We start from the raw sequence: 13969 nt of genomic DNA, 5'->3' as shown, positions 1-13969 counted from the left end.
CTATGTAATAAGATTTAAGTGGTGTGTTTCGTGCCTTCACTTCCACACAAGACAAGCCGCAAGACAAATAGGCAAATATCCTAGACAAACAGGTAAGAGAACATGATGACACGTTGTCATATGTACAGTTGAGATTAGAGACCCGGACGCAGCAGTGAGACAGTAATGTGATTGTATTGTATTTACATGCGCAGTAAAACCTCAAGGACCATGCTGCCATCATACATGACGGCTTATTTTCACACGTACACTATTTGCTCCTCTGTTTAAGAGGAACTAAACCAGCTGCGCGTGTGTGAGCAGTAGTACAGTGTAACAACATTGAAAAATATGCTACGTTTCTGTGTGTGCAAAGTATGTAGACAAAGTTTGGCCAGTGTTTAAACAGACATAATTCTCTTGTCACTCCTCTTGAATCTATGGCACCCTTACTGTGGTTTTGTATTATATTATTTCTTTGTGTTGATCATCTGCTATCAGTAAGGTGTGCATTATTGGATTATTTAATCAGTGAGTGAATGATCTTAGAAGTTAACTGAAAAATATGAAATTAATGTTTTTTTTGTTATTGTATGTTCTTTGAATGTCTTGTAATTATCTGGCTCGCCCTGTTCTTACCAGAGCAGGTGGTAGGTTCCAATTTGAGGTTACGGAGGTAAAATGCCATCTGTCGGCAGTAGGAGAGAGTAGGTGGCAGCCCGCTGTAAAGCAGCGGGGGTTTTCAATCAGCTTTAAGTTGTTTTTGTTAAATCTCCCAGGGTTTGTTTTTTGCCTCTCTTTCATGGATATTTTTATGGGTTTAAACCTGTGTTGTCTGGGTCAAAGACACATGATCATTTTAAACCCATCACTGTATCCGCAGAAGCTGTGGTTTAAACTGCATTTGTGGTTTAGTCTTAACCTACTGTGTCCTGTATAAATCACCTAAACTCCTTTTTTAGTGGTCACTGTATCTGCAGTTTAACTTGAACCTGCTGCACACGTGGTTTAAGCGAGGTCAAAGTTCAGTGTAAGGAAAGATTTCAACAGCTCAAATAATTGTATTCATTTCTTAAATTACAAATTTTAACCATGTAGGTTCTTATGAAGGCAACACTATAATCAAGTGTCAAACTTACATAATTGTGTAATTACAATTGATGGTGTCACACTTTCCTCAATTCAGTTTTGATGTCAGAAACAGGGTTACTGATTGTCTAGTCTAAATCCACGACCTTCCACTTCCGGGATTGCTGGAAATTCCGCCGTATGTCCTTTTCGGCCTTATGTCCGTTACCTTACACTTTCTTCGTGTTGGAATTTTAAACTCCGGTGGATTTATGAGGACTATGGTTAACTGCTCCTCAGATCTCTGCAGGGTAAATCCAGACAACTACCTAGACTATCTGTCAAATCTGAGTTTTTGTGTTGCACGACTAAAACAACTTTTGAAAGTACACATGTACTTACATGTGTAATCGTGCACGCATAGCTATGGCTATGCGTGACTACTGATTATCTAATTATTGCATCGCCACCTGAAAAGAGGACATGTGCCATTAATGATATAGATTATTTTTAGACCACTTCCACAGCTTTAGTGTAAGCTAATGATGTGTGACAGATGAACTATACCGCAGTAGATTGAAAGATAACACAGGGACAAAGTGCTACAATATGATGTAAATTTTGTTTATATATATATATATATATATATATATATATATATATATATATATATATATATATATATATATATATCATATATATATATAAATTCTTTTTTTACGGTAGTTATAGTCAATGTAGACATGTTGGGTCAAGACAAGGTTCTCAGATAGGGGGAAAAAAAACTGAGCGAGGAGACAGTTTCTCACTTGCAATTCATGAATTGACTATCAATGTTGCATTGAGTCATCAGATCATAGCCAAGGATGACAATCTCAGTAATCGTGCACATAACATGATGACTTATTGCACAACAATGTGGAAATGTGAATAACAGTGGAAACCTAGCAGAACACAATAACAGCGCAGCAACACATAACTAGAACTGCGACCAGTTATGACGGGGTCCAAGCCTCCCCGGCGTGAGTAGCCCCCTGACGACCTGCGGATAGGCATGGGCTGGTTACCAGTTTCAAGGTATACCGCGGTTTTGAAAAAGTCGGTTTTAAAACCACTCAAATTTTCTGTCATACCGTTTCTAATGTATGAGCTGTCTCCAAGGACGGACAGTGCATTTTAGAAATCTCTCTCCCTACCAGTGTGCAGTGTGTTTTAAAAATAAAATACGTGTTCAATAGAAAGTGTTTACCCAGACATTTAAAAAAATAATACATTTAAAGCTGTAATTGCAATACCGTGAAACTGATGTTTGCTGAAGGTTATTATAGCAAAAACGCATCTACATTGATTATAGCGCCCCCTAATGGCCGATCTTCACCAAATTTGGTACAGAGCCTCGAAGTGGGATGCCGACCACTAACCCCAAGTTTGGTGTTGATAGTATTTATAGACAGTTCGGCCACAATATGCTAAAAGTAGTTTGGTCACTAGCTACAAACATTTTGTTAATTTGTAATTCACGCATTTTTTAACCAAGCAACTTTCTTTTGATAACTTTTTGTCCGAGCCATCTGATGATGCTATGTGCCAAATTTCAGGCTGATCGGGCTAAAACCATAGGAGTTTGAAAAAGGTGGTTTTACACGTTTCCCTTTTTAGCGGGAATGGGCGTGGCCTATATGTGATTCAGCTTGATTGAAGGAACACGTGGATGTGAGGTTAGTGCAGTGGTGGCCCAAAGGTTAAAGAAGCGAGCTTGGGACCCAGAGGTTGCAGGTTCAATCGATTGATTGGGGACATGTATGTGTAAATGTGACCGGTCGTTGTTGCAAATGAGAAATTGTTCTCAATTGACTTACCTGGATAAATAAAGGTGTAAAAAAAAAAAAAAAAGTTCTATAAAAAAACACATTTAGCACCATTATAGCGCCACCTAGTGATCCACTTAGTGTAGTGTTTGGTAGGTGAGGTTGACCTATTCCCCTCGGGCCTATGAGTCCATCTACCCTGTAAATTTGAAGTTGCTCACATTAGTGTAAGTGGTGAATACAAACGTGGGTCCCATAGGCCACGCCCATGTTGTCATATCAGTACACCACTGAAGGCGTGGCCTCAGGAGTGGCCCTACATGTTACCATCCAAATTTCGTAAAAATCGATGAGCCTTTCATGAGAAACTTTTCATACTTGTAGCGCCCCCTAGTGGGCCAATTTTTGTAAAATTGATTGGCGAGCCTCAGAGGGTCGTGCCAAACAAGAATCTAAAGTTTCACATATTCACAAATTTTGTGTATTCGTAGCTAGCTACACAAATTTGTTCGTAAGTAATTTGTGCAACTTTTAACCAATACAAATTATTTTGATACATTTTCTTCAGGTCGGTCTGGAGATGCTACGTACCAAGTTTTGTGCAGATTGGTCGCAGGGTCTAAGAGGAATTCGAAAAAGTAGGTTTACGATAAATCACGTTTTTTTCGTGTCGGGGCCTGAAACGGCCTTGGCCTATATCAGGAGATTCAGCTGAACTCAGGGAACGCGTGGATATGAGTATTTTTAATGTGCAATATATGGTTTGGGAGTAATGGGGCCAAACGTGCCAACTAGTGGCAGAAGTGTGTCAATTTTTGCGCCTGAGGTCCTTGCAGGGTTCTGGACCAGTCCTGAAAATGGCACCCCCTCCGCATGCACGGTTTAGGCTGGAGCGGCACTTAGTGGTGGAAAAATAAGAAAAATCATAATCTTTGTGATTACAATAGGGTTCCCAGCTCCACTGGATCTGTGAACCGCGTTACCTTGCCGACGCGGTTCCCAGCCGCCTCGGGCTTGGACCCCTAATGATAATTCCATTGCCCCAGTGCATGATGGGAGGCCATCAGATACGCTTACTCCCAGGACGCTGCATGATGTTAAAGTTCCTTGACACACCTGCGTTGGGAGGTTCAGACACTTGGTTTAGCTGCAGTGTAGCTGTGGTTGAACCTGTGCTTGTTTTGACGGAGCAATCAAGTCCAGTTTAGCACGTTCTACACCGTAGCTAAGCTAGTCAGATGCAAAGTGACAGAGCATCGTCCTCCACCTTTTGCATAGAATCCTGCATACAGTGCTGCTTTTTTCAACATCCCCGTTTTAAATACCAATGACAGGATTTAGCATGGAAGTTACACAGCTGCATTCACCTGTTGATTGGATCTTTTCTCAGAACTGTGCGGTTATGTACACACTGCTTTTGATTGACATCTAGGGGTGGGACAACTTACTCCTTTTATGTTCTTTTAAGCAGCAAAGTTCCACCCACTTTGAACCTGAAAAGAGGTTTAATGAGCCAGAGCATCTGAAATTGTCTTTTGAAAGGCCAATAAACATTGTGCTTTCTTCTAATCCACCTAGCCTCTTCATTACTGAAGTAGATTTACAATCTGATAGCAATTAGAGATAATTACTTTCACATGGCTTCACCCGCTCATGGATGTCATGGAAACAGCAGGTGGGCCCAGAATTTGGTAAACCAGAAACTGTTGTTCCTTAGAGAGGACAAAAATATAACACGTAAAGTCCCAGGAGGTAGTAGAAATGCAGACTGCGTAAACCTGAGGTGAAAACAATGATCTTCCACTTCATCTCTTCTTAAAATGAAATGCAACCAGTAACACTCATGGGTGTAGTATTGTGTTATGAAGTGGAGCCTGTGAGTTAATGTTTTGATTAGCAAACTGATGCTAGCCTGTGGTCTCAAATCACGGGTGGCAAAACAGAATGACGCATGTTTGTTTAGCCTATCTCAAGATGCCCCTTTGCAATGCACTTACAAGTAAAGTTTAATGTTTTTGGAAAACTACTTTTTTCATACCCACAGTCAGATCACAAAATCAGTTTGTAGTATACAGTTATCTCTCTGCTCACTACAGATATCCAAGACATCTATAGTGGGGAGAAACTGCTAGCAAACTATCAAAAGTGGAAAAAGATAGGCCAAAGGTTGTGTTCAGTGCTACACTGTTTGCTTTGCCTTTATTGCTTTTTCTCATGTCATGTTGTATAATATTTAACTGTTAATTAGCAAAGTTATACAGTTCAGGGGTTTTCTTCTGGCTCAGAATGGGCCTGCAGTAAGCATGATCGGTCCATAGTACAGTACGGTAAAGGCAATGAGTCTGTTACCTTATTTGACAGAAATAAATGTGTATATAGTGCTGCTGTGAATAAACCCCCCAATTAACAAAACTGGTTAAAAAATATTTTATATTTAAATAAATCATTGGGAGAGTCTGGAGATAGCTCTCATATTCAAGTTTATGTTCTGCCTGTCCAACGGTTGTTTGGTAAATTGCTCTTAAACACATTTAGAGAGCATTTGAATTGCTATTTTTATTCTCAATTCTTGTCATTTTGGTGCTGGTGATTTTCCTTTGGGGCTGGGTAGAACCTCTTTGGGGATGCCAAAAATTCCTATATGCATTATTCCTGATCCAGTCTAGATCCAACACTGAGACGATAACTTTAGGATTTTTTTCGAGGTCAGGCCATACGTGGTCAAACAAGGATACCTGCAGGACAGTCATTGTCAAGTCGCATGATGAAAACCATCATATAAGTACTATTTATCTTATGCTCTAACTCCGACCAGTTGTTCCAAATAAACACTGAGCACAGGAACACATTTTTCCTGCTTCTTAGGCTACAAAATGAGAAGGAACTGGAATTTAAATACTGTAAATAGTTTTTGTGAGCCATTGATGCAGTAGTTTCAGTTCATCTTTTATATTGGCCAATCCTGTTCCAGGTGTTATGAATCACGGTTCAGTGGAGCCCTTTGCCTAATTGACTAGTGACTGAGTGTAATTCACTTACAGTATTGCACACATACTGTAGTGTTCTGGCTATCATCCTAGTCAAGGCCACATTCAAGGTAAGAGGAAAAAAACTGAAATAATCATTATCAATAAACATCTTGTTTATTGGAAAATGAAACTCCTGTGAACCTCTCGTGAATCTAGATCATTTTGACATATTGCAGAGATGTAATACTTTTATAAGCATCCTCATTTCCCTGAACTGAATATCAAAAGATGGGTTGGATTGGGTCAAATTTTAAATGAATGCATATCATCTCTAACACCAAAAACATCAGGTGATGATTTGTGCTGTAAGATCAAGTGAGGCATTAAAGCAGGCCTGACTAAAGGCCAGTTTTCTCCCTCGGTTTCCTGTGGATTCCCTTGGTTAGACAGATCTGCAAGATGTGATTTTTATTTTTATGTTGGAGCCCTTTACTTAATACCTGTTGTGGATTATGCATTAAAGGAGAGCTTTGGTTATTGTGCCAGCCACGTCAAATGTGCCTCTCTGCGTGTGTTGTTCACTTACAAGTGTCCATCTGAGTGTGTCCCTAGTCAACCCTTCCACCACTGGCTGACTGATGTAGCCTTATTTTAGTTTGAGGTGTGGGACCGCTGGGTGTTACCCTAGCTGCCATTTTAGATGAGGAGGCTGGGAACAGTGTGTCTCTCAGGGCTCCTATCTATTGTAATTATCTCATTGTCAGGGGTTGGACAGGGGGCTCGGACCTCACGCGCATCCTTCAGCTTCCCTCAGCGCCCCACGTGCACACTCACACGTCCAGGAGCTCAGAGGCCTGATGTGGGCGCTGGCATGGCCTTACAGAACCTCAGCGTGCTGTACTGCTATTGGACAGATTTCATCCCGCAGAGGAAGATGTTATCTAATGCATACTGTTGAGAGTGGCAAGATCTAGGCTAACATCAGACAGGACAGCACAACCCAATTAGTCCAAATTAGACATGTGATTTGTCCTATCTGAATCATTTTCAATACGGTTTAGGAATTCGTAACTTTTCCCTCAGATTTGGTTTAGTATTATTAAATAGTCTAGACAGGGTGCAGCCTATTTACACTAGCCTTCTCTTTGTGGGTTGTGTTATTGGCACCCTGCCTGGCCTCACTTTTTAATCTCCACAGGAAGTGTGCATCAGTGTTTTCATTCCTCTGACGGGATGTGTGTGCCTGTGTTGCGGTCCCCTGGTAGGACACCACAGATGGTGGAGGGCAGGGTTTGATGAAGTTGGCTCCTTTTTTGTACATCGCTGCGTGTATTTGCCCAGTCTTGGTGCGACATTTCCTGTAGCGCTGTGATGTATAGCAGACCACACTTTTGGGTCAGAACCCAAAACAAGCGGAGCTAAAAAGGAGTAATAGTATGTTTTCTCATTTTCTGGTTGGTCTGTGGTCCTCTGTATCAACCTGCACATAGGGTGAGATAAGCTCTCATAAGCTGCTGTATAATTGTGCAGCCTTTCTGAAACACCCTGTATTCTCATAATGACAGCCTACAGACATCTCAATATCCTTCCTTCATGTGCATTTGTCATGCCGGGGGTGGGCTGTAGCCCACCCAGCTAGTAGTTTTCTTTAGCCTCTGTTGATGTTGTCTCTGATCTGTGTTCCCCACATCAAAAGCAGACATCCCCCGCTGTACTCACCACCCTGTCCCCCAGCCTCTCCAGCCAGCCTCTGTCACACACAGCTGTTTCACTCATCCATCTCTTCCTGCCCACCACTGTTCTCTTGTATCTTTATGTTCCCTCCTCATGTCATTCTCTCCTCACCTCTCTATTCCATATTTCTGTCTCTCACCTCTTCATACCTCTAAACCAGCTTTATATCTTTTAGTGCACTGTCTGCTTATTTTATTTTGCCTCTTTTATCTGCCTTTTTGCCCGTTCATTTTCCATCCTCCCATCCCTCTCTAGGATGTGCTCTCTGTTTATCCCAATTCCTTTCTCTTTCTGTATCACTCCCTCTTTGCCATTTCACCCATCAACATCCAGTTTGCCTCTTTTATCCCTGGGAGTAAATGGGTGGTTTTGGCATAAATGTGGGACTTCAGTCTCTTTGCTCAACTGCAGGGTGCTTATATATGCGCACGCACGCACGCTGATTGTGTTATATGTGATTTTCTTTCTTTTTTTTTTCTTTTTTTTTTGTATATTAGACAATGTATATATTGGCTGTATTAGTTATTATCATGAAGGAATCTTAGCCCTGAAACACCTCCTAATAAAAATCAAATCACACCTCAGAGTATTCCCATAATGACTTAATACCGGCTGAGTTCTTAGACTATACATAGTATGTCATGTTCTCCCTCTCAGTTTTGCCTGACACATTTGAGTGCTGACGCAAGGAGAGCCTATATTTGGAGCGGTCTCATCAACAATATTACAGTTTCCTGTCAGGACCCTCTCCACTCCCTGAGCTGGATATCTTACGTGATGCTACACGTGCAGGTGTGTCACATTAATCAAGCACATAGAAAGCTAATAAAACGGATTTGGAAACATTATTTTAAAGATGAATTAGTCAAATTAGGATGTAAAAGAAAATATAGTTATGTAAAGCAATTACAAGTAGGGGTTTGGAGGTTTAAATCAGATTTCTAAAATGTCCAAAAGGTACAAGTTAGTTGATTTTAGGAGGGGTTGTATTTTGTTCCATGGGTCAGGTGCACTAAAATTAAAAGCAGTTTTTCCAAGTTCAGAACGAACTTGTGGAACATGAAGCAAAAGACAGTCAGTAGAGCATGTCCCTCTGAGTGGCAAAACAATTTTGTATGGTAATATGGTAGTTTCCAAAGGCCTTATAGATTAAGAGATAAAAGTTAGCATCACGTCTTTCTTGAAAAGTAGGCAACCAAACCCTGTCCTGTAAAATACAATATTGTGTAACATAAACATGACCGGTTATGAGAGGATGCGTGTATATAAATCACATCACCTTGGTCCAAGACTGACATGAAAACTGCCTCAACAACCCTTTTCCTACAAAACATGGGAAAGGTGCTTTTATTTCTGTATAAATAGCCAACTTTTGCCTGAGTCGGCACACAACACATTATCAATGTGAAATTTGAATGAGAGCTTTTCATCTATCCAGTTGCCATGATATTTATATTCTGTGACTCTCTCGATCGTAAGTCCGTTTGTAGTAGAAATATTGAGGTCAGTATAGTCTATAGCTCTGGCTTTGGAAAATGGTATGTACTTTGTTTTATCAGCATTTAGTACAAGTTTCAGGTCTTTAAGAGCCTCTTGCCGAATGTTGAACGCTATACTGTAAGTTTTCAACTGCTAAATGAACAGAATCAGCAACATAACACAGCAGTTTCCGCATACAAATGGGCATGGCAGTTTGCCAAAGATTAAATAATATTGATATAGCTAGTGAAAAGGACTGGACCTAAAACTGAACCCTGTGGAACACCTTTTGTTACGGATTTAAAAACCCCTGATAAAAGCTTCCCAATTTAAAAGATTTGTCTCTCTGATAGGTAGGTAGTTCCTGAACCAATTACAAGCATTAATATCAAACTCAATATTATGTAGCCTCTGCAAGAGCAGATAATGGTTTACACAGTGTCAGATGCTTTGGAAAGATCAATAAAAAGTGCTGCACAGTGTGTTTTATTTTTTTTATTTATATATCTAAAGTTGATACAATGTAATTTATGACCAAAGTAACAGCAGTTATAGTACTGTGCATGAGTACACAAGATTATTACATTGCTGTTGATGCTTACTGTATGCGCTCTGTTGTGGTCTTTCTTGTGCTGAAGGGTATTTAGGATATAAATTTGGCCTTTTTGCAGAATGTTTTTACTGTCTTCCATGGTTTGGTGGTGTTACTCGAGCATGAATACAGTGGAACGCATTAAAAGCCCACATACAACTTTTGTGATGCTGTGACATGTTTAATAGTATTCATTCTCCTTAATGAAAACTATTATTTGTGATTCAGTATTCATCATCAAAACAACTGACAGGACTGTCAAATTCCTAATCTGGAGATTAGGTTGGCAAAAATCCAAGTTTTATGTATATGTTTAACCCAAAAAAATAACCCCAGAATCTTGCATATCAGGTCTTGTTTATTGATAAATTGCTTTCTATGTAGTTATTATACTTCTCAGAAGAGGATATTTTTGGATGAGGCCCTGGAGGGCCTGGTTCAGTAGCTATGCTCAGGGAATTCAGCCTCTTTGTGATTAAAGGAAAGGAAAAAGATATTGTGTGCGTTTATGTAGCCTGCGATCTGTCCTTAAAACCTCCATGGGCCTTTATACCTGGTTGTTACAGATTGTTCACTAATTCTTTCGCTTTTTGTATCTTTCTCTCCTCTTTGTGTCTCAGGTTTGTGAGCAGCCATGACAAAGTCCTACGAGTTTAACTGGCAGAAGCACCTGCCTGAGTTCATGCAGGAAGGCGCCTCCTTCGACAGGTTTGATGAGGTAAAAATGATGCATTTCATTGGTGCTTATAAGGTTTTTACAATGCATTATTTATAAATGAATAAATAAATAAAAAAAAAAAAAAAAAAAACAAACAATAAAAAAAATTAATTAAAAACAAACAACTCGGAATGTAACAATAAACGACTACTTAACCTGTTTGTCAGGCTCATGATACATTATAGCATACCGTATCATAATATGACGAGTTTAATGTCCTTGATGAGCTTATGAAGTATCAGCCTGCAGGTTATTTGCTCTGTCCTATTATCATCCTTCTTCCTTAACGACCGTCTCCCGGTCATTCATTAGCGTGCGCACACACACACACACACGTGCGCACACACACGTAGCAGCGACGTCGTCCTTTATAACCTGATACGTCATTGTCGTAGTCAGAGCTCTAGCTGTAGGAAGGCCACATTGATCAGCATCATTAAGAAGCTTTGTGTGGCGACTGCTTGTCTGCAACACTTCCAGGTCCTCATCCAGCACTCTAAAAAGAATATCTGTGTGATCTCAGTGAGTGAATTTGTTCTTTGTTTTTACATACAACACTCACTAGCCACTATATTATGTACACCTGTTTAACTGCTTGTTAACAAAACTATCTAATCAGCCAATCATGTGGCCTCAACTCAGTGCATTTAGGCATGTAGACATGGTCAAGACAATCTGCTGAAGTTCAAACCAAGCATCAGAATGAGAAAGGTGATTTAAGTGTCTTTGAATGGCATGGTTGTTGGTGCCAGACGGGCTGGTTTAACATTTCAGAAACTTCTGGGATTTTCATGCACAACCATCTCTAGGGTTTAGAGAATGGTCAGAAAAAGAGAAAATATCCACTGACTGGAAGTTCTCTGGGCGAAAATGCCTTGTTAATGGCAGAGGTCAGAGGAGAATGACATGGCCGAATGATAGGTTTGAGCTGAGAAAGGCAACAGTAACTCAAATAACCACTCGTTACCTACTAGCAAGGTGTACCTATTAAATAAACTGGCTGGTGTAGACTATTAATTACCCTTTTCATTGGTATGTAAAATTATTATAGGTGTAAATGGAGTTGACTAGTTTGATTAAAATATGTAGAAAATGTGGAAGGATACAGCTTTTGAAGAGCAAGTGCTCACAGTGCCACTGTTTAAAAGTGTAAAACCAGCATCACAAAGTTGAGGTTGAAACTGTATACATCAGGATATAAGACGCAGTTACGAAGTGCTTTACCAAAGACAAAACACCAAAACAACATAATGAACACCAACAGATAAAAACTACGGTGACCTAAACAATATAAATAAATCATTGAAAAGCTATTTGAATAAATCAGGTTTTTAAAACAGAATAATATTAAATTATTTCTTAGTTACAGCCACAAGCAAATGTATTGCCTGTCTAGCCAATACAAATATAATCAAATTAAAAAAGATTTAGACAAATATTTACCAATAACATTAGTGTAACCAGATATCCATCTTGGCCTGTGTATATCTGTGTGTATCTTCCTGTCGTTTTGCCCACGTTTCCTCTGACTAACTTAATCAGGACACTTAGCTAGGACATTTGCAGAGCAAAGGCAAAGTGTGTCACACACACACACGCACACACACACACACCCTTTGCACACATCAGGAAATCCCCTCAGTCCTCTTTGCTTATGTGGGCATCAGTGGGGGGAGGAGGATCCCTCTTAGGCGGAGAAGAAAACTTGAAAGAGTGAGTGGAAAAGCATCATCAAATCAACAGCCATGTCAAAGTGAGCCATGAAACTGGGCCGGCATGCTTTTGAAGAAAGTCTTCAGTGTGTTGCTGCTGTGAATATGACCCAGGGTTAGGATTGGCCTGAATGGTAATAAGGTCGACCTCTGCTAGTCCCCTTAAAGATAAAAAGATTAAAGAAAAAAAAAGTGTGTCAGCTGCCTCGGACATACCACTGCCCGCTTACCACTCTTTGTCCTTAATGAATCATTGTATCCTTTACAATACTAACTAGAAGGGCACTCAGAGAGCGCAAACCTCTGCCTCTACCCCCTGAAGTGCGTGCGTGCGTGTGTGTGTGTGTGTGTGTGTGTGTGTGTGAGAGAGAGCGAGAGAGAGACTCGGTTTGGATAATGTGTTTTACGTCCCCTTGATGTTGCGTTTAAGTTACTTAGCTTAACTTAATAATGCAGACATAGTAGTAAGTTAACATAAATCATTAATGTGTTTTACCTGCATGTGTGTTTAAATGCTCTCTGCTTTTTTCTGCTCTACGAAATAGTCCGTTGCTGTTATCGTTTCAAAGATCATTGTACAGAGGGGACAAAACAAAAGCGGGAATCAACACACACACACACACACACACACACACGCTGAGCTGACCTGCACGTTCCCTGGCACTTAGGAAAGAATGTACACATGTTGAGTGTGAGCTGGACGACTGTAACTAGGGGTGTCTGTCCATCCACTTCCACCCAGAGATGGTTGAACCTTTAGCTAATTGTTCCTTTGCATGTGGAAGGACTGAGTGTTCCCATAAACCTTTTTTAGTTTAACAAAAACAAGCCGTCCGATAGTGTAACAGGAGCCTGCTGTATGTTCTAAACAGTCAGGGCCCATTTGGGACCATCTCTTTCATAGAGTTGGATTCATTCTGTGCAACCGAAGCCTCTGTCAGTCCTAATTCAGATTAAAGAGTCACGCTTTTAACTGAATTTACAGCATTCTCACCATTTCCTAAATTAAGTTAAAATTGTTTAATTGGTTTTCAAGATGGTTTAGATGACATGATGTAGCCTAATAGCCAGTTTAGTCCTATTTGCAGCAGTATATCTCATGGAAGCAACCTCCTGAAATTGTGTGTGTGTGTGTGAGACACTGTTCCCTACTGCTAATATTAGAGTTTGAGTGACCCAGCAACCGTCTCCTATTCTATTTTTTGTCTCATGTTTTATCCTTCTCAGATGTATGATTTGAGTGGGATAAAACACACACACACGCACGCACGCGGGCGCGCACACACACACACACACACACACACACACACACACACACACACACACACACACTTTGTCATTCGTCAGTGCAATCACAGCTTCCAGCAGCTGATTAAACTGAGTGAAAAATGTTTGGGTAAGATAAGCAGGCTAATGTTAGTAGATTTTCTGCTCCGACACTCCTGTTGAACTGAATAGGGGTCCGCTGCACATTGCACAGGAGCTGAAAGATGGTGGGTGCGTGCGTGCGTGCGTGCCTGTGTGCCTGTGCATCATAGTGGCTGGGCAAGCACACTTTTTTTAATACTGCTCAAACACACATGCATCTCAGCCAGGGTTGTCCCCTAATGCACAGCACTGTGTTCCAGCCAGATGATGTTTGCATTTAATAATTCATGGCAGTCGCATTTATCTCACTTAATGTTTTCCCAATAGGTCTCATCTCCTCGTGTGTGTGTGTGTGTGTGTGTCTGTACACTGAATGTATTTGTGCATATATTGTATGTTTTGTGTGTGTGTGTCTTTAGGCAGTTACATTTTAGAAAATGAATTAGTTACTTCTGTTTGTCTGGTTGCATAAGCTGTTTAATGTCTTCCCATGTCAAATAAAACCCTGTGACTGATGAAAGATAAAAAATACTTTTCGCCCT

At 40.4% G+C, this 13969-nt stretch overlaps 1 protein-coding gene across 3 annotated transcripts in view; it reads left to right on the top strand.

Annotated features, from left to right (window-relative positions):
* Window positions 1-13969, top strand: part of plcb4b (phospholipase C, beta 4b) — an 88932-nt gene that overhangs the window by 32004 nt on the left and 42959 nt on the right. For 2 of the 3 annotated variants that reach the window (XM_078274249.1, XM_078274248.1), the window contains one exon: window positions 10250-10347. In XM_078274249.1, coding sequence (XP_078130375.1) covers window positions 10264-10347 — 84 coding nt within the window. In that variant the 5' untranslated portion in view covers window positions 10250-10263. Of the gene's footprint in view, window positions 1-3474; window positions 3494-10249; window positions 10348-13969 lie in introns of those variants that run through there. The other variant, XM_078274250.1, reaches the window with a different exon arrangement.

This window comes from Sander vitreus, chromosome 18 (assembly GCF_031162955.1).
Source record: "Sander vitreus isolate 19-12246 chromosome 18, sanVit1, whole genome shotgun sequence".
NCBI lineage: Eukaryota > Metazoa > Chordata > Actinopteri > Perciformes > Percidae > Sander > Sander vitreus.
The sequence above is the reverse complement of the archived record's forward strand: the minus strand, read 5'-3'. Positions and strand labels throughout refer to the sequence as shown.